The sequence below is a fragment of the Sturnira hondurensis genome, unplaced genomic scaffold, assembly GCF_014824575.4.
Source record: "Sturnira hondurensis isolate 20B ecotype Veracruz unplaced genomic scaffold, ASM1482457v3 Scaffold0006849, whole genome shotgun sequence".
NCBI classification, from domain to species: domain Eukaryota; kingdom Metazoa; phylum Chordata; class Mammalia; order Chiroptera; family Phyllostomidae; genus Sturnira; species Sturnira hondurensis.
In genome coordinates, this window is record NW_028079480.1 from 2238710 (window position 1) to 2265878 (window position 27169).

The 27169-nt window shown below is 37.3% G+C and overlaps 1 protein-coding gene across 8 annotated transcripts in view; it reads right to left on the reverse strand.

Moving 5' to 3' along the window:
• LCOR (ligand dependent nuclear receptor corepressor) overlaps positions 1-27169 on the reverse strand; it is a 140999-nt gene that overhangs the window by 13523 nt on the left and 100307 nt on the right. For 6 of the 8 annotated variants that reach the window (XM_037050838.1, XM_037050836.1, XM_037050832.1 and 3 more), the window contains 2 exons: positions 26200-26487; positions 23367-23460 (listed from right to left, as the gene is read on the reverse strand). In XM_037050838.1, coding sequence (XP_036906733.1) covers positions 23367-23460; positions 26200-26437 — 332 coding nt within the window. In that variant the 5' untranslated portion in view covers positions 26438-26487. Of the gene's footprint in view, positions 1-11356; positions 20858-23366; positions 23461-26199; positions 26488-27169 lie in introns of those variants that run through there. The other 2 variants (XM_037050840.1, XM_037050839.1) reach the window with 2 other exon arrangements.

Here is a 27169-nt window from a genome sequence, read left to right on the forward strand (position 1 = left end):
GTGGACACTGCCCGCTTGTCCTTTTCTGGAGCACTTCCGCGCGCTGGGAGCACAAGGGAACAGGCTCTGAATGAAGGCTCGAGGAACAGCTTCGTGAGCACAGTGCATGGATTTTCTAACCGCAACTTCGACTGCTCAGAGGCCTTTATTCCTCAGTTTTTGGTTCTTGGATAAGTTTCTGATATTTCTGAGATAGGTGACTACAAATAAGTGGGACATTACTACCTTTTCTTTCTTCCTTTTTTTTTTACATTACTACCTTTTCAATGCATCAAAAATTTACTCTAAATGCATTTTAGCAATATACAAAAAAGACATAGAGGTAGTAATGGTCTATGAGAAAGATTCACAAACATCCTGGAATCTTACTGTAGAAAAAGCTGGAGAGATAAATGGTTCTCCCCAACTCAAGAAGCCCAGTCATCGCCAGAGTCCGTGCAGATCTTCAGGGCGCTGCATCATGCCTGCGACTGTGCTCTGGCAGCGGGCTGCATGCCTGGGGTTCGCGACATGCCTGGAGTTCATGAAATCAAGGCATGTGCCCCGTGAGAGGACAGAGTGCTCTGAAGGAAACCGAGCAAGCACTTTCTTCTACAGTGATGCTCACACAGAATTAAAAACTGAGTAGTAGTCCCTCCACAACTGATGTCTAACTTCCTTTATGGTTTTCAGCCTGGGATCTGCTGCTGTCCCACAATTCAGTAATTTAATAGGGCTTCAATATTTTAGTTATTCTCAACTAATGGAAGATTTTCCTAAGGGCCATGCAACCAACCCTGAAGCAATGACTGTGGCACTGTGGCCAGACCAGACCTTGGGCACCATGGTAAGGGGAGCTGGGCTCCTTCACAACCAAGGCATACTAAAGAAACACCATCGGTGCCCTCTGAACTGTAACCTGGAGCTCTGTAGTACAGCACTTGGATGCTGAAAAACAGTACCAGACAGGCGGGCACACAGGCTCACCAGACTTAGGAGGCATTTATAGCAGTCGTTGAGGGGAGCTCAGGCAATGAAAAGATTAAAATCACAACCTTGCTTGAGAGTAAGAGCCATCAACAAAAGGCTATTTGTGTGTGCGTTTTCCTGGTAAAAAGGGTCAGGGCAGATGTACTGGAAAACCACAGGTCATCAGAGCAAGCACACAGCCCTTGGCTACCACTACATGATCCCTACCTGGAGTGATTGTATGCTTTTCTGAACCCCTACGCCACAGTGGTTTCATAAAATTCGCTGGCAAGTATAAGGGGTCTTGTATATTATTCTATGATTTGTACATCTTACTGACTCAATCTGTCTTGTCTTTGTCCTAGCTTTCTAAGCAGACGCAAGCTATTTGCAGGTATGTGGTGACCATATTCAAGTTTTTCTGTTTTTTTTCTTAGCAAGGAAGAGGGGAGAGAAAGGAAGCACCAAGGATGCCCCTGGGTATTCTTCCTGGGCAGCACCGTGTAGTGAGGTAGGGACACAGGCAATGAAGCCGGCAGCGACTGCCAGGTATGTCTGCCTGATGAGGTCTGTTCCGTACACATGGAGCTAAGGTGTTTATAAGACTCTGAATCGGAAATGTCTGTTTGGCAACCGCACACACAGGGACGGGCCCACCAGCAGCCTCACGTGGGTCCGAGAACCTGTGCATTAATACTAACCTTTGTCCAGGTGTCATTAGATGGCCCTATTATAATAACTAACTTTATAACTATAGTAATAAAATCACTTTTGACTGTGCTTCTAAATTATCCAGCTTCCCACCTTGTTTTTCTCCAGAAATTTTCTCAATAGGACCTAAGTTTAGATACATTTTAATTTCATATTTCATATTTAACTAAAAATATTAACCTCAACTTCCTGAAGTTTAATTTAATTCTATGACAATTTTTTCATGTTTTAAAAAAATGGGTATCAGCCAGTTTTGCCTAAGTTTTAAAGTGCTAGTCTTTACCTTTGCTTCTAGTTATTCAATTTTTCCAATAGCTTTAGGCCTTTGATAGAGCCTAAATTTATAATTTATGCGGATTTAGACTCCTCTCAGGCAATAAGCAGGGTGCCCAGAGACCACGAGTTTCCATCCTACAGACCACTTGCCCGACTCGACCAAAGGGGAAGCACTGCTTTGGTTCAGCCTTTCCAGTCACCACCACTGTGCGTCTCTCGCATCTGACTACATCAGATCTTTACAAGAACAATAGTTTACTGCAGATGTTGAAATTGCTCACTTTGATTTCATGTTTCTTCCACTCAACAACAGAACTCACTGTAATAGTTAAGTGAACTACTAGTCAATCAGAACTCCCTCACCACCACTGCTTACCAGCAGTAAGATTCTAGGGACTGGTAAGTGAAAGAAAGGGCTGTAGGAAGAGGGAAACTTGATTTCTAACTACCTGGACAAGTTCAGAGTTTCTTTCCCTGGTGAGTAATGGCCTATAGGACCTTAAATGCCTACTCCTTAAGGGTGCAGTAAAAGGATAAGATAATATTCATAAAAACTGTTAAAGACAGTTTAAGAATGATGTTTCACAATCCTACCTTTAATGATTTACTCAATGATGTTTTTTTCTAGAGCAGAGGTTAGACACAGCAGAACTCACCTACTTTGTCAATGTTGCAATACTTACACACCCTGAGGAAAGCATTCCTGGGGTTAATATAAATAGTGGACAGTCAATGCTTATGTTATTTAAGCCCAAAAGGGAGATCAAACAGATGTGGCAGAGAGCGGAAATGACAACTTTAACAGTCTAGAATTTAGAGTTGATCGATTCAGGTAGTCTATCTGTACTCTAACAATAAAACCATTTGATGGCAAATTCAACATCACTGTTAACCAAATATATTCTTCTTAACTAAAAAAGAGCATTAGAGACCGTGAGTGATGTTTGGATGGGAGCCAATCTTCACAGCAGAAAAACAGAGTTGCAGGAAAACAGAAGGGGAGAAAAAGCCAGAGAACACATTAGACAGAGTAGACCAAATGGTCAAGAGCCGTAAACTAATTTGGCTTCATTCTTCTCTTTAAATATAACAAAACATAAAAATGTAGCATCAAGAGGGTGGTTGTGTGTGTGTGTGTGTGTGTGTGTGTGTTTTGCCAAACAGTAATCCGAAATTATGTTCCCTAAATCCTTACTTGTAATCCTTTTAAGCAAGCAGCAAATATATAAGTATATTCAAGGCCCTCAATAGGTCTGTTGACCAGTCTTTGCTCTACACTGGGAAATGCATCCACCCTTGGCTACTTCACATCTGTCCGTCTTCCATGCCTAGATACAGGAATATTCTAAGAGCTATGACAAAATTTTGTCTCTGTGTGTATACGTTTATGCATGTGTATAGATGTGTTGTGGACAAAGTGAGCATGGGCAGTGAAGGTTTCTTTTCTCTCTAAAACACCACGTACAGCTGGACCTCTAAACCACCAAACAATCATGTCTTCTTTCCACGAAACTGAACCAAAAGAAATAGTGTAAAGGTAGGCAAGGGTGACAGAGAACAGAGAAAATAAAGTTCGTAAGACCACAAAATAGAAAGTGACTCCTTAAAATCAGGCAGTTCAATACCCATTTTCTAGGTGGTTGATGACCAAATTATGTAATTTGAATTTGGACAGGGTTAAAGAGAATCACTGCTCCCCAGAGATCAGAATCATGGGAGACAGTGTATGTGGGAGGGGGAGGGCGTGTCTAATGTGTGTGTATCTCTTCACCCGGAGAGCCCCGGCCTCAGTGTGTTGACAACACGGCATCTTGCTGGTGTGGAGTGAAATAACAGTGAAGAACCACTGACCTAGAACAGAAGATGTGCAGTCCCTTTGTGACGCTTTCAAAGTTTGCTGTGTTCTTAACCCAGTTCACTCAAAGCAGGGCTAAATAAAGGCTCAAAATCATTAGTAATCTTAAATACGGGAAAGGACAGGTGCCTCCGAGGGCGCTGACTGGGCGTGCGGCCACAGCTGGCTAGCTTGCCTGCATCTCAGGGCTTAATGTCACTGATACAAAGCTAGTATTATTCACGGTAGGTCTAAATACGACAGGAGCAGTTTAAGACCTACTTCTCTTCAATTTAACCAGATTGCCAAAAATATAATCAGTCCCTTGGTGAGCAGAATATCAGAGCATCTCCTCACCAGGAATGGAATGAATTTATAAAACAGACCCTCTGTGAAACTCTTTACTTCTGAAAGGTTTTTCCTTCCCCACCAAATTAATTTTTGTTTCTATCATCCCAGGTAGGAATATACACATAAGACTAAAAACGGTACATTTGCAGTTAATTTAAATATATCGGAGGGAGGAGGTTCAGAGTCTGTGAAGAGACATGAATTTTGGACTAAATGGCATAAATTTTAAAAATGATAGTTCTTGGAAGTGGGGGGAAAAATATCCCCAAGCGATAGAATACTGATTTGGTGAGACAACCTTAATTATTAATCTAATAATCTAATAAATATATTATAATAAAGAGTATTATAACAAAGAATTGTTAGAAAACACTGAAACAGACCTTAATAAATAATTCAAGAAAAGAAGGGACAGACTTCTTCCAGGGCCAATCTGAACTGAAAAAGGGTATCTGTCTCTCTTGGCCTCCTGAATTAGCGCAACTGGACTAAAGAGAGATCTGGATGTTAAAGGCATATATCTGACATTTTATAAGGTCAGGCTTACATGAAAGCTTGTGATAAGCCAGTGAGATTGACCTTGTTTTCCCCTTTTGTATTTGCCAGGCAGAGGATTAAAATCTATGTTGTTCCTTGGGGGAAATCCCCCTTGAATTACCGAGTTAAATAACCAGGACCGTGATGGACTAAAATGACACTGCTGATGAAGCAGGCCACAAAGGTGCTCCTTCCCCAAGTGAGAGGAAAGGGCACCTTATCGCGATGCTCTTTGAAAGGGGCACAGGGAAAGAAACATTTGTCCGGGCCCCGCAGAGGCCAAAGGACTGCACAGCCTCCCTGGAGTGGGACTGAGAGAAGTCAGAGGCCAGACAAGCTTCTCACTACAATGGGAATACACTTCTTTTGTAATGATAAAAAATGATGATAACAATGGAAATAAACTCAAACAAAAACACCGTCACCTTGCAGGGCAGTGTGCATGCACAAGGGGGATTAGAGGGGGCACGGGGAGCCGACGTAAATGGACAATAAGACATTAAGACATTTAGTACCTCAAAAATTCCTAGTTTCTTTTTGGGTGAAAGGAATGGGAAGCTGGCTAACTATATATCTCAATTAGCAGATGTTTGATAGTATCCTGAGTTTTTCATGATTTTATGGGATCTTCTTGAGGTTTTTCATCTCCATCTTTGAAATCACACAAATCTGTGGTGTGACCCTTAAAAGCCGCAAGTTCTACCTGTGCTGCCACACAGTAAATCACTTAAAACTGGTACAATAAGGGCACTCTTAAGGAATGACTGTAATTAAAGGGCTTAGGCCACTTTGTAAAATGTAAAATACTAAAAAAGGATTCCTACTATACCATATACAAGCTTTAGTGTTATTTCTCACTTGTTCCCCTCATATTAGAGGAGGCACATATATTTAACAATTTAAAATACAGGGATAAGCAAAGTACTTTCATTTGTTTTTAAAATGCTTTCTTTCCTTTTGTTTGTTTCTTTTAATTTTATTTTTCAGAGAAGGGGAGGGAGTGAGAAAGAGAGGGAGAGAAATGTTGGTATGTGAGAGATACATATCTCAGGTGCCTCTCACATGCCCTCAACTGGGGACCTGGCCCACAACCCAGGCATGTGCCCTGACTGGGAACTGAACTGGTGACATTTTGGTTCACAGGGTGGCGCTCAATCCACTGAACCACATCAGCCAGGACTAAGCAAAATACTTTTATAACTATCATTTTCTCAGGGGTGCCTTTGGAATTAACAGTCCTTTATAAGCATCCTACATCCTCTCTCTGAAAACACTCAAGGACACTGATGGAGAGGTACTGGAATGGGGTAAACTAAACAGAATCATCTGCATATTCAAGTTTTTACTCAGGAATATTAGAAGACACACTGGAACTAAATGCACACACACACACACACACACACACACACACACACACACACACATCCACACACTCAATTTAGGTATTTATCCTACTGCAATCTTATCCCTAGTTCCATGACTTCTGCTCCCAACACACTACCCATTTCAACCACAGTGATTCAACTTCCCTTGGAGAAAACTATAGTCTAAGTTCCCCACCACCAATTTCCCCTTATTTTAGACTTTGCTTCATATCACCCAGAAGTGCCACTTTCTCAAAGATTAAAATCTAATGTCGCTTTTTTTTTGCATAAAACTTGTCAACTTCTACTGCTCATACTCTATCCTCCTTAGCAATTTTCCCTGGAGGCTGTTGAATATTGTATTCTGCTCTCAGGATCTCCATCTTTCATCACACAGCACTATACTGCACAGTAACGGCTGACTTGGCTATCTCCTCTGTGGGCTGTGAACCATCTCTAGGTCCAGGACTGTGTCCTTTTTAACTTGGTAGCTTCACTGACTACAACTGGGGGCACAGCTCATCTTAGACATAAGTAAGTAATGAATAAACAAACCTGGTAAGTTACTACATAGTGAAGATAATTTTCCTAAGATACTTTCTTTTTTTTAAAATTTATTTAACTCTTGTTCAAGTACAGTTTTCTTTCCTGTATTCCCAGCCCTGCCCCCCCAGTGCTCCCCACCTCCCTCCCATCTCCACCCCCCACCTTAGTTATTGTCCATGTGTCCTTTATACTTGTTCATGTGAGTCTCTCCCCATTTGCCCTGTGATTCTCTCCCCTCTCCCCTCTGGACCCCGTCAGCATGCTCTGCATTTCAGTGTCTTTGGTTACATTTTGCTTGCTTGTTTGTCTAAGATATTTTCAAGGAACTGAAAATGGCAGAGGAAACATTTTGACACAACAGAAGGGAAAAGAATAAACTTTCAGTGTAAGTGAGTTAAAATCACTGAGACAAGGAAAGAAAGAGGGAATTTTGAAGGTCTGACCTTCCTAACTGTAAGCACACAAGGGGTTGGTAGTATATCCTCCAAGGTACCAGAAAAACTTCGATGAAAGGTATAGCTTACATGATGGCTTTCAAAAGCCATTTGATTTTGACTGCAATCCAGAACAAGAAATCCTTTTTACCAAGTGATCCAGTACATACTGGTTTCTGTGTGTATGATGACACACAACTTTCAATAGTATTTACCCTTACTATATGTTATGTATTCTTTTTCTTTTTAAAATGTTGGTTAGGACCCACTAAACTGATCTTACAACTGATAACAGAGGTCACAACTGGTTGATCGGGTTTGAAAAACTGGTCTACACAGACTCACCACTTCCTAGCACACCATAAGAATCTGCTATGCTGGTTACTTTTTAAATCTGTCTCTATCTAGCTTAAGTTACAGTGCCAGGCTTTCTAGGCAAACCATCTCAAACCAGTTTAATAGCCACTGGAATGAACACCTTAAACTGCTACACAGGATCTGAATTATGTTTGAAATGTGCAGAGCTACCATTTGATGGAAGAGTTTACTAAAATCCCATTAAAGAAGATCCCCCAAATTCTTTCATTGGAAAACTGAAGTTTTGATGATTAAACACTATGCATGCACAATTCCCCACACTCCTACATTTAGCCAAATGATCTTTCTAGTATACACAAAGTTAAAAGAAATTTCAAGTACCAAATAATCCTTTGGTACTTGAAAAAACTTATCCACATTGCTGATCAAGTAAGGGTGGCAAGAAGAGTACAATTAGGACTTCCGCCAAGATGGATTCCTAGGTGGAAACACTGTGCCTTCTCCCACAACCAAGTTTGAATACAACAAAGGTTTGGTAAACAAAGATGGAGCCAAAGAACAGAAAATTGAACTATACAGAAGTCCAACAACAACAACGAACCGTTCAACCGGGACCGGTAAGAGGGGCAGAGCCAGCAGTAGAGCAGGGTCGGGCAGGAAAGATCCCCTGACCCAGGGGCGCAGGCAGCCGAAGTAGCAGTGGGTGGCAGCGGCGACCCAGTGAGGGTGCGCAGCGGGCTGGCTGCGGTCACACAGTCGTGTGCAGATAGGCCAGCAGAGGAGTAAGCAGTGAGGCCGACCGAAGAGGCCCCAGTGGGCGAAACCAGTGAGTGCGCAAGGCGGCGGGCTGAACGCAGTCGCACATTTGCCTACAGTGGGACAGACACGTGGCCCGGATGTGGCCTGGGCGTGGCCCAGGCGGCGGGAGGCGGTAGACCGGCCGCCATTACTTCTCTCTGACCCCGCCCCCACAGAGCGTCACAACCCAGCGACTGAGTTGCCCCGCCCTGGTGAATACCTAAGGCTCTGCCCCTCATATGTAACCAGCATAAACAGGCCAAAACATTATGGCTCAAGCAGAATAGCTCAAAGCCCTAGAGCCAATACTTTTAAGCAACCAAGAAATAGCGAACCTCTCAGAAGCACAGTTCAAAACGCTGGTGATCAGGATGTTCACAGAACTGGCTGATTTTAGTCACAAATTAGAGGAACATATGAAGGCTAAACTCATTGAAATGAAGGGAAATGCACAGGAAACCAATAGTGATGGAAAGAACACTGGGACTCAAATCAATGGAGTGGACCAGAAGGAAGAAAGGAACAACCAAACAGAAAAGAATGAAGAAACAAGAATTCAAAAAAAAAAAAAAAATGAGGAGAGGCTTAGGAACCTCCAGGACATCTTTAAACGTTCCAACATCCGAATTATAGGGGTACCAGAAGGGGAAAAGAAACAGCCACGAATGGAAAACTTATTTGAACAAATAATAAAGGAGAACTTCCCCAATCTGGTAAAGGAAATAGACTTCCAGAAAGTCCAGGAAGCTCAGAGTCCCAAAGAAGGTGGACCCAAAAAGGAACACACCAAGGCACATCATAATTACATTAGCCAAGATTAAAATGAAGGAGAGAATCCTAGAAGCAGCAAGAGATAAGGGGACAGTTACCTACAAAGGAGTTCCCATCAGACTGTCAGCCGATTTCTCAAAAGAGACCATATAGGCAAGAAGGGGCTGGAAAGAAGTGTTCCAGGTCATGAAACCCAAAGACCTACATCCAAGGTTGCTCTATCCAACAAAGCTTTCATTTAGAATGGAAGGGCAGATAAAGTGCTTCTCAGATAAGGTCAAATTCAAAGAGTTCATCATCACCAAACCCTTATTATATGAAATGTTAAAGGGACTTATCTAAGAAAAAGAAGATGAAAAATATGAGCAGTGAAGGGACAGCAAACTCACATTTATTAACACCTAAAACAAAAGCAAACCAAGAGGACAGCTAGACCAGGGGTGGAACCATAGAAATGAAGATCACATGGAGGGTTAGCAACAGGGGAGTGGGAGGAGGAGAAGAGGGAGAAGGTACAGAGACTAAGTAGCATAGATGGTAGGTAGAAAATAGGGGGGAGGATAAGAAAAGTATGGGAAATATAGAATCTAAAGAACTTGTGACACATGAACATGAACTACATGGGGGGAATGGGGAGAGGGGGTGTCCAGAGGGGAGGTGAATGAAGGGGGGAAATGGGACAACTGTAATGGCATAATCAATAAAATATATTTAAAAAAATTAAATCCTCACCTGAGGTTATATTGCTTTTTTAAAAAAATTGATTTGAGAGAGCGATAGGGAGAGGGAGAAACAACAAAGTTAGAAACATTGGCTGCTTCTGTACACACCCCTACTAGGGATCCAACCCAAAACCTAGGTATGTGCCCTTATTGGGAATCAAACCCATAACCTTTTGGTGTACAGGACAGCACTCTAACCAACTGAACCACCTGGCCATAGCAGTAAATAAATACTTCCTATTAAAGAATTTTTCACTTATTTCAGCTACAAAATCTAACATCACATGACCTGGGTATATGTTTTTACATCTGAATACAAGTGTGTGCTGAGAAAAATTCAGTACATGAAAAAAATAATTCCCCAACTCAGAAAATGGCAGAAAGCAATATTATTTTCCTCTCCATTTCCCTTATGCAATTTCTGGTTCCTATACCTTGAGACATAAAGGTCCCTGAATTAATTTCAAAGTATTAGGAGACACAGACAAGAAAATTCTGGATTAGAAGAAATAACTCCTTTTAAAAAAGAAGATAATAACAATTTAAGAGGTAAATATCAATTTGAAGATAGGATCACTAAAATAAATTCATTTCTGAGTTGCTATTCAATAGACTGTAATCCTTCTACCCTGATCAGCTACTAGTTTAGAATAGATAATAACAAGAAACAAGTAGTTACAGCTTTAAAATTTACTAAGAAATAACAATTACTTTTCCGTAAAAATGCTCTATAATCATGTGGCTTAACTGAGTAATTTTCCAATTACATAAAAATTGCACCAAAGGGCAGAAACAGCTAGACAGCCAAAGAAATAAGAAGTTAACTGAAAGATAATCTAGACCAACTGCTAACAGTGGCATTATTTTTTAATATATATTAGAAATGATCAGAAATCACTTTTTAATTGCAAGTAAGTACATTATGACCTTGAAAAAGCAGCTTTAAATATACTGATACCAGTTCTAATTTTTGTCATTTTAAACCAGTTGTCCCCCTGTCCACTCTAAACAGGGAATCAATTTATAAGATAAAACACCCTTATACATCTAGTTCTAAAAGCCACCATTTAAATGTTGAGCAATGTACAGGGTGTGGCAAAATAGATTTGTTCATATGGAAAATGTTATAATTAATAAACAATAATACAAGAATAAACCCTCTGTTTCCCATACTCTCAACTGTAACCCGCCTTTCCCTGCCCTGTATGTCCTTTTCCTATTCCTGGTAACAGAGAGTACTAGCATCCTCCGAAGAACCAAAACTACTATGATAGCCTTCATGAGCTGACAATGTTGTTTTCATACTCATGTCTCAAGAAAAGAGCAAACAAAAATCAGCAGATTCTTATTCTTTTTAGCAAGCAATCTCAACATAAAGTTTTCCTTTAAAAAATTATGAAAAACTAAGACCAGCAAACAGCTATTATGAAAATATCAACATACCAGGTTTAGCTAAAAATATTCTTTAAGTGAATAAGCCAATGAAGAAAATTGAGGAAGGGGAGTATCAAATCATACTAACGGCCAGAAGTTACAAGGCAGTACTGCATCCAAATACTGAAGCACAATTTTGAAGCAGCAACTTCTAATTATCTAAGAGATTTCATTTAGAAATAATTTATCATCAGAAACTACTGACTTTGACTACCATGTTCATTTATAGTACACTTTGAAATTTTACCACTTTTGAGGATTTTTAAAAAAGCATTAAAGTCTTAAGAAGTAGATATCAAACTTTTAAAACAGTTTTTCACAACAAATTTATTAGAAGAATAGTGGTTTTGAAAAGTCTAGCATCCAGTGAGAACTACCATACACAACATTACAGCTGGGAATGTTTCTCCAAAATGTCATGGTCAAATAATACAATGGAACCATTAAATCTTACACATGCACGAAAGAACTAGCGCTTTGACATACAATGCAAAAAAAAGGGGACCACATGGATTAAAGTTTTAAGTACTCATCACATACATTAAGACACAGCTTATTTTAGTCCAGTCAAAAATCAGAACTGCATTAAAAAATTTAATGTAGTGCAATCAAACCAAAAAACTTAATTTGTGATCATAAGTGCTCTACTACATAAACATTGATCATAGCAAGGAACAAAAAGTTCAAATCACACAGTACAAAAAAATCTGTAAATAAATATATACTACAGTACAAGAGAAATATTAAATTATACAATTCCGTCAAACTGTAAACAGTATATTGAAATGAGGTCCATAAGAGTAAAGGGGGTTCCTGTTTTGTTACATGACACTTGAACTTCTAGAAATCTGAAAGATGCCATTTTCCATATCTTCAAAGGCTATGGGTTTTATATATGGAGAATTCCTTTTAGATGTAAGATATCAAATATTAAAGCAGAGGAATAATCTGTTTTGTTAACCACAGATAGTTCTGCAGAAAACAAAAGGAATATTTATGAATAAAGACCTCTAGTGGACAAGTTTTAACATTAAAGACGCAAAGGGCTAAAACACTGGAATTAGAACTTCGCATCAGAATAAACTTGTCACTGAGGAGTTCAATGCTACAAAATATATCGACAAAATCGTCTGATATGCAGACCCAGACCTCTGCTAAGTTTTTGACATTTACATACTCATGTTACAACACCACCTTTGGCAGAATCACTACTAATAAACTCAGAGCACCCCTGGCCCAATGGTTCCATCACAGTGGCCAGTGCACAGAATTCTCTAAAGACATTGCATAAACTAGAATGTAGAGGTCAGACACCCAAGGACCAGTGCTTGAATTTAGTAGTAGTATGGTGAAGAAGCAAGAGCCACATCAAGGAGGAACTGCATCTGTTATACTTTTCAGAAGCAGCAAGGAATGTTGTTTAATTGTGCTGGCTATTTAGTGGCATTTAAAAATAATATAGTTTAACTATGTGTATTTTCCATGTGCTGGCTATACACTGATGCACATGCACATTTTGTTTTCTTTTTTAAGTACACTGTTAACAGGAACCCCCATATTATCTGCTCAGTAGTAATAACTGAATATATAGAATGCCACTATAAGAGTGTGAGGCACCGTGTGCTGGAGAGTTATATGCAGCTTTAAAATGTTTGGCTGAGTTATACCTGGATACCTGAACTGAGTTTTTAAGTTGACATTCATCAAGGATGTGCTACCAGCACGTCGAAATAAAAGCAAAACAGAAAAATACAAGTCACTGTTAGGTTTAAGAATAGCATCAAAGTACCTGAATTGAGTGAGAATAGTGTGTAAACTGTCCCTGAGGGTTTTTAAACAGTGTGTACAAGTTGGATTCCTAAGAACATTAGTTGTATTCAACAGCGTGGACTGATAAAATACCAATGTCTGACACTTTAAAGTGGAGGCTATAAAGAATTATATGCAAACACTCCAAATGTATAGTTTATACACTTCTTCATAAAGCAGCAGTAAGCTGCTATAGAGTATACACCCCATCAGAACAAGCAACGTGTGGGAGTCAGATAAAGGTTTCTACCTTAGTCTGGTCTTCTGACAGCACAGCATAGCAATACCCAATGACTCTATCTTTCCTAGATCAGAATGTAACTAATTTTGACTAGCAATATAGGATTAGACTTTAATCAAACACTTTGCTATTACATACTAAAATTCCTTAACTTACTAATGCTGGTATACTAAGCTAGTTAATCATCCCCCCATTTTAGAAATATACCATTCCACAACTTAAAAACATTAAGATCTATTTTCAGTCCTCTGATGTAAAAAGCATGTCAGTGAATTAATATTAAAAATTTACACAGTAAAAAGGCTTGAATTTCAGCCAAAGATTCTAAATACTGCTCATTCCCTGAAGACTTAAAGGGAGAGAGAATTCCCTACCCATTTTCCTAGTGATTTATTTTTCTAAAATGATCTGACACAATTTTTCATTTTGGGGAATTTTCCCCTCACCTCCTCTCAAATTCCAAATTCTTAAGCCTGAAATGCTTAATGAAGTGGGGAAAATGAGGCAATCACTTGTAATCGTTTGCAAGGTATAAAATGTTATGGTCTTTTTAAAATAAGACAAGATTTATATAAATGTGATTTGACCCCATATTATGTAGTATGTTTTATATTTTTAAGCAATCATCATAAAACTTACAGTACCTAAGACTGAAGATAAATTAAGACTTTAGTGTTGTAACAGAAAAAGTGCTAAATATCCCTTTTCTAGTACTTTAAACATTTCATACAAGTGCTTTCCTAGTGACAGTAAAGTTTACTATATACCCTTCCACCAGGGAGAAAAATGTCAGCTGGATGAAAGAAAAGTTTCGGAGTGTAGCACCGGATATTTACCAAGTCACAAATGTTAACAGATGATGTTTCTCGTTCAGAGGGGGTGAAAATATCCTAGGTTGAAATTCTATTTGGCTATTGAATGTTACTGTAAAAATCCCTGCTCTACTGTGTCAGTGTACTGTGTCAAACCCCCTCCCAGCCCCCCTCCCCCAGTCCCCTTACACACTATCCACTGAGAATCTAATCTCTAAAGAGATTATTTTAAAATTTATGTTTTCAGGACATACCTGAGAAAGGGTGCAATTATGCAGAACAAAGAACCCAAGACTGTACTAATACTGGTTATAGGTTCATAAATTCTTTCCCAAGACAAGTCTAAAGTCTAAGAGGTATGTGTAGATCTTCAAATATGTTTTACTGCTCTAGATTTTTTTTTTGGTATGTGTGTAGGGTCATTTCCAGTGTTGAAAAGATCATCTTGAGACTGTTCAATAACAGTTCAAGATGGGGTAAAGAGTTCATTTCCATATTCAAACAATAAAGATTAAATATTATAATTATATTTGCTATATCCAATAAATTTATGATTAACTAAAAGTGCTCACTTCAGATTTTATTGACAGATCTAAATGAACTGGAAACCTTAAAATTATCCCCCAGATAGTTGCAGAATTATGTTTTCTTTGTCAAATCAACAATAGCCTTCTCATTTTCAAATAATCTAAACAGACTTTTCTGTCAAATGAAGATGGCCCAACTTTACCACATTATCTATCCTGTCACTCATTTTTAGTATGACAGGGCAAAATCTTTAGCCTTTTCTCAAGTTTACATACTTTCCTATTCTTTCTTTCCACCCCTTTCCCCCAATCTCCTTCATAACACTGAGGGCACACAGCTACAGGGCTAACATCTACTACTTTAAAAGGCAACTGAGAATTTATGTGGGAATAAGAGACAAAGGATATGCAAAGGATTTTCTCTATTTTCCCTTCAGTCACCATGTTCACAAGTCCTACTCAAGTCCCAAGGACAGAATGAATCCAAAAGAGAGGGGGAGAGAGAGAAAGGGAGGGAGGGAGAGAACAAACTAAGATGACTTTGGAGGTCTGCATTCCTTGTACCACAGTTATAATTTCTTCCCTTTTCAGTAGTGTCTGAAAGTTCATACAATATATATTTTAAATCTCTTATAAAGAATCTCATAAATCTTAACAGTTTACTAAATGCGCTGTTTGGCTGAAGCCATAAGATTTTTAGTAACACTGGCCTGACTGTAGCATAATGAAGACCTAATTATAATGAAATAGTAACAAGGAAAGCAATCTTTGATATCTTCATGAAGGTCAAAATTTCACCTATAATTTTCAATGTCTCCTACAAAAGATTAAGTGGAGCAGTTCAGTCTATTGTCATATTCCATTACCAATGACAGCAACCTGAATGTATAGAAGAGGGTTGTTCACATGAAAACCACCTCTGGAATTTAGTTAAGTAATAATTACAAAAGTAAAAATATGGTTTCAAAATTGAATCTACAGGGATAATACCTGTTAAAGAAAATAATAATGAACTGTCCTACATATCTGTCATAACTAAAAGTAATTTCAGGTTCTGACATTAATTTGTTTTATAAAAATTATTAACTGAATCTAAGCTTCACTATTATGGGTCAATGAAATGGAAGAGAATCACAAAGGCTTAGAACCAGGCCTTGCACCATGTGCTTACTTGGGGCAGGGGGAGAACACAGCTCACTAGCAGCTCCAGGGTTGCTATGTACTGCCTAATGAGAGAAGGTAGTTATGTATGACATGGGCCTTTACAGGTAGTCATTTTTAGTCTAATTTAGAGTTCTCTCCAGAAGATTGGGAACTAAACTTCTCATTGTGCCTATTGTTTTACTATCTGATCCCATATAGCTCATCTTATAGCTCAGGTAAAACGTTGGAGAATGAAAATGCCAATTGGTTGAGGTAATGGTTTATATAAGATAACCAGAGTTCTAAAAGCACTTCAATATTGTAAAGTAAAAGTGTACCAAATAAAGCTAACACACACTTCACACTGGTTAGGCTTGCTCACCAGCACTGAACAGTAATTAACTTCACATAAGGACCCTATTATCACACAAAGCCTTACTCATATTCATGATCTGCTGCAGTAAAGGTTTATCAAGCAACATCTAAACTTCAGAGTAACAACAAACTTAATATTAGAAAGTATTATACACAAATATAAATTACTTTTCCAGAAAAAGAGACCTTGTCCTTCATGGTATTTGGGGAACAGAAATAAGTGTATAGCTCATCACAAACATAGTCCAGAGTCACTTGTAAGCCTACTGAACAAAGTACTGTAATATTACTTTACTGTCAAGTTTGATGATTATGTCTCAGAAATGAGAACACTAATGATAAAAATACCAAATACCAAGGTTATCTATAATCTTCTATAGAATTAGTGTTTTTAATTTCATAGTATGATAGCTTATCTACTCTGTAATAATAATGCTCTCATAAAAATGCAAGAACTGATCTTAAATACATTATCTCCTAACATCAGTTTGAATAATATCGTAAGTCTGAATAATGTCATCATCTGCCCACTGGAAAATGTGAAGAGACCAGGCTTTTGTGACAAAGACAGCTGTGAACTATACTTTCCCATACCATAAAAATGGTCAACTGTTTTTTGGGCCATGCAAAACTCTGATTGGCAGAAATTAAGCATGCGAATAGACCAATCTGTTACACATTTATGAGGACATCCCCAAACTAGAATATCTACATTGAAAGTGCCAATACCGAATAGTGGCAAATTAAGAGAGAAATCAAATATTAAGGGATCACTGCGGCACCAAGACTTGACAGCCAGCCATGTGATGAGCCACCTCCAGGAAATACATGGTATAATGGAACTCTGAACACAAAATTTAACATTAAAAGTGCACCTGAATATTACAAACTAACTTTACAAAACCTACAATAAGGTAAAATATATATCTTTTGAAATATTCAGCAGCTTTCCTTATTTTTTAAAAGATTTTTTTTGAGAGGCTCATGAAATTTAAAAGGGACCACTATCTAATTTCAACCATGCTTCACAAAAACAATAATGGCTATTTTATATTGCAGTTACCAATGTAATGCAATTAGTGCTTTAAAATAATCTACAAAAAAGAAAAACAGAGAGAGACTGACCAACCTTTGGAGGAAATATGCTTATTCAAAAGCTTCTTGGAAAAGAAAATTTACCTGAATATCAAGTCATGACTGATCTCAAGTGTAATGTTTAAAAGCTTCACAGACATGAATATTACAATCTTCAGGTCTCAGGACTTTTAATCTGAGAAAGTTTAGAGTTTGGTTTGTTTTTAAAATTCACTTTCTAACCAAAACAAATTAATAGAAGTACTCAAATTTTCACTATTTACAACTCTCAGCCTACAATCTGAAATGACATAATACAAGTTCTCTTATTTAAACTGCAGCATTAAAGGGTAGGCACACCATTCTTCTGCTGCTCGATTGTCATCCACTGAAACACACATAGAAAATATTTATGTTAGTAAAATGATCACTCCATGTACACTACAATGACAAAATTTACATAACTCAACTCATACATCACTTTATAGACTACCACATAGGAGTAAACCTCTCTGAACAGTAAAACTCTACGAAAGTTGAACTTTTAGGGCCAAATTTTTAAATGGGCCTTTTATGATGCCTTTCTGAGAGGGGATAAAAGCAAGCACAAATTAATTGCTCAACGTACCTTTCTGCAGCAATCTTGGGTTACTGAATACCCCAAACATCATGCAAAAGGCACATGGCTACAATTAATTGTGTACAACAAATCACTGAGTGTGGAACAAAGGAGGCATTCCTTCATAAGCTTAGCCCTTTGCTTTTAGCAAACTTTCAACAACTTCCACCAACTGCAAATGAAAACCGTACATTTCAGAGTATTTTAATTGCAATTTCCAGCTAGGCTAGAGAATGCTGCAGAGTCACATACTGCTCTGACCCCAAACTGCTTTTTCTGCTGAGAACACTAGAAAGCTAAGAGGAAACAGTCTTAGTCATCCACTGATTAAAAACTGCTACACAAAATAACCAAACCTAAAGAGCAACCCAAGCCCAGGCTATGTCAATAATGAGCAGTTCATGTATTTTAATAACAGCAATGGTGTGCCTAACCTTTGAACACATAGGTTGCTGAGGGGAAACTATCCTTAACCTAGTTAACTTCTCTGATGTGTCCAGGTAAGAATTTATGCCTTGTGAATATCTGGACCTACTTCTCCTCAAACTGTTATTATCCACCTGAAATCTTCAAGCCTCAATTTTAATGCTCCAAGTTTGACTTCGTTTTCTATAAAAGCTTCAATGACTTTAAAAAAATTTTGGTTAAGCATTTACAAGGGCCTGATCACCTTTCTCAGATTAGAATATAGGGTGGATGTGGTATGATTTTGTTTTGCACAAACAGTAACTTCAATTTGGTCACAAAGCAACATTAAATTTTATGGGCTTTATCAGTTATTCTTGCAAAAAAACTATAGAAAAAAAGGTTCCCAACTTAGTTTGATTTTAAAGCCCATCTCCGTCAAGGCTTAGTTGTTCTTCCAGGAGTGCTTGTACAAACATGATCTGAAAGGTCCTGAACTGTGTGCTAAACAACCATGAAAACAAGTAAAAAGTTACGAAGGAGATGTTATGTAGGATGCTAAAAAAAAAAATTAGAGCAACAAATAAAATAAAAACTAAAGAAGAATACACCCCCTCCTCCTTGTACTAGTATCTGGATTAAAGAAGAAACTCTAATGAGCTTTATTTCTGACTAAATTACTATTAAAATTGAAATGCAACCTAAATCACATTACGTCACCTTGGAGTTGTGTTTTTTCTCTCACCACAAACCTTGTGGTGAATGAAGGAAATGGATCCTTCATTCATGTGGGTACTTGGGCAGACTATTGAGACTGTAAAATCTAGATACCACTTTTACAATATTATAATTAATTATACACATTTCTTTTCCTATTTCTCCCATTCCCCAATAAACAGATCTTGAATATTTTAAACTAGTTGCTGCAACGACATCCAGTCGTTAGTTAGCATATGATCAAATCCGTAAAGGATTTAAGAATACAAAGAAACTGAGTTTGCTAAAATGAGGCATCCTCTATTGTTTTATGTAATGTACCCTGACTGCTCCTGAGTAAGAACGGAGCTCGTCCTCCATGAGATAAGGCTATATCCTCACTTGTTGGTGAGACCAAATTCTACCCTTAGAAAATCCCAACTGAAATTACAGCAAAGGTAGTGTCACAAAGTAATTAACCGAAGCATTTCTGAAGGTAGTGTGTGCACATTTTCCACCTCCTTCCCCTCTGGGTGAGCAAAACAGATTGCTAATTTGCAAGTAAATTTAACAATGAGAAAAAATCATAAAATGTAAATTGATCCAAATAATTATTTATCATCGAATAAACACATTTCTTAAATTCAAAGATTCACTGTTCCTAAGAGACTTTTCTTTAGTTTAATCCTTCAATTAGCTGAATCATAGAAGAAAAAAATGTGAATAATTTTGTAAGATGGCTTTCCAATTTGCAGTGATAAAGCTCCCAGAATGCAGAGGTGGTTTCTAAAAGGGGGCTTTTTTTCCTTTTAAAATAAAGGCAAATATAACTTAAAAGAAAGAAAGAAAGAAAAGCATGCAGGCTCTACAGGCAAGGAGTCCACTTCCATGTATCTGTTCTCTGTGAGGTAACTCAATTCTCTTGTAGAGAAACATGCAAAAGGCCAAACAATATCCCGAGCCATACTGCACATGAAAAATTTTAAATATGCAACATTCATAATGCACCTTTCAACTCTGTACACACAAGTCAATGCAAAATCTGCAAAGAAACAAGTGTCACAGTAAATGAAGTTAGGTGCAAGCAGTGATACCAGTAGTGCTCACCCAGTTTGTACAGTAATTGGCACTCTACAGTATTCCTACTCGTTTTTTGATTCATTTGCACTTTGTGCTGCCTCTCCCTGGGGATCTAATTCAATCTTTACAGAAACATCTGGCCCCTCCGACCTCATTAATTTCATCTTTTTCTTTGGAGGGTTTTTCAAAGTGCCCAGCCTCTCCTTTACTTTGTACTCCAGTGTACTGTGGGGAATCCCATAAATACTCTGAGCTTTGGAAACACTCATTTTTCCACTCATAACCACTGAGATTGCTTCCTCCAGTATCTCACTGTTGTACTGTCTGTATCGCCCTCTTTTCTTCCGAGGCTGCTTGGAGCCAGGGTCTCCTTCTTGATCCGATGTGGGATATGGCTGTCCAGAGGTAGACTGCTCAGCATCTGAGCCCCAAGAATCGGGTCCAGCATCTAACATGCTTTTTCTATTTTGTTTTGGAAGAATAGCCCTCAGTTTTTTACTAAGCGCGCTCTCCGTTTGTGAACCCATTACCAAAGAGCTATAGCTGTACTGATCACCAGTGCGAGATTCCCAAGAAAGATCCATTCCTCGAACTTGTGGTATCTTTAAATCTACAGGAGATGAATGGCTCACATCCTTTTTTCCATCTTGTTTTGCTTGAAGTGCCATTTTTGGAAAGGCAGAGTTTTCTGCAAGAAAAGGAAGGTCACTGATGTTGCTGAGTGCACCATTTCCCCTGAACTTCATGCGGCTGAGGTTGAACTCATAATGTGGTTTTGCCCAAGAGGCTTCCCTGGATAATATTAAGTGCTGTCCATGATTCTGTAATCCAGATGGCCCAAGGCTGGCAGCTGTGGACAATTGGTTTCTGCTCAGTAGTTCTTCACTAATCTGCAGGGATCGAGCCAGTGGAACTTTGAGTGATGTGGAGTGTCCAAAACCTTCCCTGGTTCCATCCTGTAAGCTTCTTGGAGGTACCCCATCACCACTCCGAAGTCCGTCTGGGCGGTACTGGCTGGGTCTCCCAGGTCGCCTAATTGGATGGAAGGAAACTGATGTGAGCAGGACTTGCACAGGTAGGGAGGGGTAGGTGAGGGGACCACTCCTTTATTAGAAGGCCTTGCTTGGGTAACATCACTTTGTGTTATTTATTTATTTTTCTCTAAAATTAAAAAAAAAATGGTCTCAGCAGTTAGTTTTAAAACATGTTCACAAAAAAAGAAAAAGGAAAAAAGAAAAAAAAAAAACCCAGGAGCTTTTTGGGCAAAGAAAAATTAAACCTGTCAGCTGGTCTCTGGTTGGGTTCACAAATTTTCGGAGAAAAAGTTTCGCGCAACTGTCTGAAAATAGCACCTTAATTATTAATTACAAAGTAATCATCAAGTCTCCATAAATCTACACAGAATTGTGATACCAATGTGACGTTACCACTAAACAAGTACAGTAATAAAAGAGTAAGCCAGATTACTTATTTTAACAACATGTCCAACATTCAAGACAACCAGCCCTAAAACTGGAACCATTTACATTGGTGGAGTCCACAGATAAGTGCTCATTTATCCCACAAACAAGTTGATGTTCATTATCAAAAACCAAACAACTCCACGTAACATTTCTTATTTTGCTTGGGCAAAAAGTATGGCTACCAGCCCCCAAGAGGAAAAAAAACCCCAAATCAAAACAAATCAAAATACCTATCACATTATAACTTACCACACTTCTTCATTTAAAAACACTATTAGTTCCAGATACATGAGTACCACTGATTCTCCATTTAAAATAATCCAAGCTTTAAGGAAACTGTATTTTATTTATCCTAAAACTTTGTTCCTTAAGTTCTAGTCAAAGTAATATTGTCACAGGTATATAAACAATTTTGTACTTTTCCTTATAAAAAACTTAAAATACCAAACATCAATTTAAAAATTTTAAGTGAACAGCTTTTGAATAATTTTAAAAGTCAACTACTTACACAAATCCCTAAGTTTTTCATTTTCACAATAAAGATTATCAATGATAAAACTGGCAACTGGTAAAGCACGCCCAAGGAGAATTACATTAAGTAAGTACAAAAGAGGAACTTTGCAGAAATAATGATAAACCAGCTATGTACTCCAAAAGTTTAGAGGAACTCTGTGATGTTATCGCTAAATAACATAAGCATAACAATGAATATTCAACTAAAAGATGGGCAGTACTATCCACGCTTCTGTCTTCCAGACGGCACTATCATGTAGGAAAAAAACTCTTTCCATTCAGAGGGATAAAACAGAGCAACTTCACCATATAATACATGAACCTGGTGGCTGAGTTTGAAGTGAATCTTAAGCAAGGGATTCATTTATGCCAACCACACTTAGTCGTCTCCTACATGTGTCCTTAATTACACAACTCAAGTTTTCTGATATATAAATGGAACCCAAGGATTTGGGACCATGATAACTTCTATCTAGTACAAACTATAGTGAACAGAAGGGCTTAAGGAAAAAAGATTAAACTATGCAAAATGAACTAAATTAATCTTATTTTTTAGACTGAATAAAGGAGGAGAGAAAAAGGAAAATAATAGAATTTCAGAGACAATAAAGGGCGCATTTTAGAAGTCAGTAAAGAAATCCCTCAATCTGAAGGTAATTAAAGATAATTAAGTGTAACAGTCCATTTAGTATATCCTTATTCTTTACCATTTAAACAACTCCCATGTTGATATCTAAAAGTTAAATAAGCCTAAATATTAACTAATTTAACTTACTGGAGTTATTTTTCATTATCTAGATGAAGTTGATTTTTGGTCACAACACAGTTTTATGGAAATGCCTTCCTAATATGGCATCTGAATAACTTTATTAATACTTACTTTTCTCTAAATGGTTAACATGTACACATAGAGGGAGAATTAGACAATTCTTACACTGTAAAATTAGATGGCCAGAAAATTCACTTTCATCTGCTAAATAGTTATCAAAACTGTGCATATAATGTCTTGACAACATAAGAGTTATTTGTCAACATTTATAACCAGTCTTATCTACTTAAAAAGCAAAAATACAATTAGATTTTCAGAACTGCCACACAGAATTAAATTTGCAGTTCAAATCAACAAAAACAAAACCAACAAGAAAAAAATAAACAGCCGACACACCCACACACCACATTAGATATATCAAGTTAACTACTAGAGCCCAATTTTTATTTGATAACTTCAGCATACAATTGCCTGTACAGCTGAACCCTGTAATTATTTAAGTTAGGGTTCACATTCCCAAATAGTCAACAACAAAAAGTCCAAAGACATTCTTGCCATATGCCTGATTACTTACTGTTTGTACTGAACTGACACAATTGATCTATACCAGTCAATTTCAGATTTCAGAGACTGTGCTTTTACTTGATTGATGGACTCAAAGTAATTTTACTAAAGTTACACCTAGAAGGGTATTACCCTCAAGGATTAATTTTTAAAACATACAAAAGAAATTAGCATCAATCTTCGATAAACTGTCCCTACAAAACTGTGGAAGGCTACAAGTATTTTCCCTTACCCGTTCCCTTGAGCACTGGAGCAGCCTGGAGAATGGCTCAGGGAAGTGCTGCCAGCACATGGACTTTTCTTAGTGGACAGATCAAGTACACCGTCTGCAGAGACACAAAGAAACACCTGAGGATATTAAAAACGAGGAGGAAATGTCATCTGAATGGGCTAAAAATGACAAAGCAGTAGGCCAAGTCAACTAAGTAGATACAATAATCATATATTTGAGTTATGAAATCAATTCATTAATAGAATCAGGATATTTTGCTTCTTGAAGCAACACTTTTAAGAAAGCTTGTTATATCTAACATCTCCAAGGGTTAAATATTTTATTAACAGGGCAAAAGGTAAAGCACATCATTGTAGCTGTTAAGATACAGTGAGATATTAGAAATAGCAGTTTACACAGTATGAGTGAGGTTCAGCAACAAAACATTAGAATTAATTTTCTAAAGTTACCTTACTATCAAAGCACTAAAAGTACGTAACAGTTAGATTTAGGGAATTTTAAGTGATACAAATGTTATCTTAAAATATACAAGTTTATATGGTTGAATTACACATAAACACTATACAAGAAAAGTCTGTAAAATGAATCAGTTGTCAATTGTTTATGATGTGCAGTTATCTTAATTACTCTTTGGACACATTTGTACAAAACTGTATATTTGTTGTCAATCTTTTGGGGAAACTCTGCAGAGATTCAAAAATCACTTGCTGATATTTATAGAGCAAAGTTTTGTATTTGTTTTCTTTTTGTTAGTAAGCTATTATCAATTGATGGGCAACCTTTAAGAAAAGAAAGAATAATACAAGTCTTGATAATGATTGCACCCTAGACCCTAGAGGTTTACTGTCTTAGAAGCTACACCAAATCCCAAATTGATGTTACTAGAACATAAAATTAGACAACTCTCTTTTCTCACAAAGATTTTTCCCCTTACAGACATGCACAGAAAAGAAACTCATAGTCTGGACACTTCTTAAAACTGTCATTCCATCCAAAACTAACAGAGGAAGGTAATACTCAACGTAACCAATGATTTTCAGTTGACCAGCAGAGAGGCTCTGCTATCTAGTTATGTTAAAAACTGTCCTAATACTCATTTAGAACCCACTTGGGACTTGTGTTTGAAGACACTGTATCCCCCTATTTCAACAAAGCCCACACTCATACAGAAAAAGTGTTGTCCCTTGAGTGCCACCAATATTTCTAAATATATAATTGCTTGTTAGATATTTAACAAGCAAATACACTAATGAAATATTCCCAACCAATAACATTATTATTTAAAGACCCTTAAGTCTGTCTACTCAAATAGGCAACATATTTTAAGTCTACCACTACAAACATTGTAATAAATTGAAAGCACTAAAATTCATTTAGAAAATATAATTCTAAAATTTTTGTTTCATTTGAAGACTGCATATTCTAATCCTATCAACTAGTTCAAACTTCTTTTCTAAGTGCATGCTGTCAAAACAACACACCTCTTAAGCATAACACTGATTCTAAGAAGTTAGACTAAGTGGTACCTTTGTATGTTCATCTCCATTATTCATATTTTAAATACAATCTGTCATTCTCCTACTATAAACCTGAAGCTTTCAGTGTAATACTTTGAGCAAAGAGATTTTAGTGGAAGCCACCAATTTGATATAGAAAACGATCCTTAATAAAACAGAAAAAGAACAACTCTGCAAAGACAGTAATCGAAAGCAAACTGACCAATGTAAGATAGAACGTCTAGGAGGTTTTGTGCTAGAAAATCTTAAAACTTAGAGATTCTGATTGTTATTCACTATATGGAAACAGAAAAAAAGCAAAGGAAAACTAACTGGAGCCAATCCATTAAGTGCAAACTGTTCACAAATTAGTTAAAAAAGGAAAAAAGAAAGCCCTTTAAACCAGGTTTTTATAAAAATTAACTTTCTTTGAAAAATAAACATGTATTTCTCATTAATAAATTCAGGCATCTCATAACCTTTCTGCAGACTCTTAAGAGATTTTTATAACAGAATCTCATTAGTACATGCATCACCAATTTAAAATTTTTAGTTGTTTAAAGGCAGAGTTGAAATGCTCATTTCATCTTTGTGAAATTAAAGGTAAAATGAGGTCACAAAGCAATAGAAACACTTAATATATTTAAGAAAGTAAACTTTTCAAAGACTCAAGAAATATTTGCTAAGCAAAACTGATAACCTCTTAACCTACTACTTAATTAGGATCCTCACTAACAAATTATTTGGATATACTTGTGGGTTAGCTCATAATACAATGCATGTATGAATGCATGCTTTTGTGCATCTATAAATTACTGTATATATTAACAATCTAAAGTGTGTTTACTGTCTTCTCATTATTTCTGAGTTTCTCTTTTAAAACTGCAAATACGTATTTTTGCCTTATCATCTCATTTGCAGAGTATAATCGTCTTTCTTCCTAATAAGACATGTCTATTTCTCAGATATGTGCTAATCCTACAACATTAATAGATAAGGAAAAAAAAAACCTTAACTTTTTATAGGGGCTTTTAAAAACAACAGACATGATAATGTTTTGGAAAGTATAAAATGCTTACGTAAATATCACATGACTTAAAGATCAGTAACAACTGTAACCACCTTTCCTGGGTAGTACGTAAATCATAACTATTGACTACTGATGGGCAAGGTAGCAACTTTATCTGAACTTCTCTATCACTGTATAGTCATCAATAATTTAAGAATCACATTAGTTTTTATCCTGTTATTTCTGCTAGTGCCCTACTTGCCAGTAATTTTTCTCTCCCCAAATTAAAGTATTCTGATTGGACAGAGACCTTGACGTCAAACCATACCTTGTTCGCTAGGTTCTGACTGAGACTTTCTGACAGTAAGGTCCAGAGGTGAGTCTTGGTCAGCCATGAGAAGTTTGCTGAGCACGGGGTTCTGAGTAGTTGCAGCCGTGGGAGAGGTGGTGACTGGAGATGCTTTCGGCAGGCTTTGGTTCTTTGTGCTATTGGGCTGGCTGGGGTCCTGAGTAGAGCTATTTTTTGAGGTATATTCAGCAGCAAATTGTTGGATCATTCGCTGCATGATCTCACGGGCCACTATGGGAATATTGGGGTCGGAGACCCAGGGACTGTCTGTAAACAAAGATTTATTTACTTTTAAAGTGGGATAATATACTAAAAAAAAGACAGCTTTCAAGCAAACATTAAATTTCATTTTATTTTTTTAAGATGCAATTATCTTACAATAGCATTTCCTCATAGTTATAGTTTTCATGTTCAAGCTTATGAGCTGCAGATTTAAAAAAATAAAATTTTCATAAAATTATTTCTAAACATTCCCCTAGGATTATGAAATCAAATAAAGAAATAACAAATAGCTTATCTTTTGAACAAGGATCACTTACCTGATACAGCAATCCCCAAACACTTCTTTCATGAAATAATTACTCCCCTTTTCACCACCTACAGCTGTCCCCTAAATTTCTCCTCAGCAATTTCTTCCTAAATTACTCAAGAATGGAGTACTCAGTTCATGAGGGCTTATTTTACTTTCTGTTAAAACTGAAGGTATACCAAGATCATAAAACGAAGTACTTAATATTAAGATCCATGATAGGCTAGGGCAGTAATTCTCACACTTCAGTGTTCATCAGGATCACTGTGAGGGTTACAGAAGCAAACTGAATAAAAGGGTTCAGCAGACTGAATCAGATCCCGATTCAGCAGTTCTAGGGTGAGGTCTAGGCATTCCTTACAGGTTTCTCGATACTCCTGATGGAAGGACCAGAATTTTAGAATCCTTGAGCTAGGATTT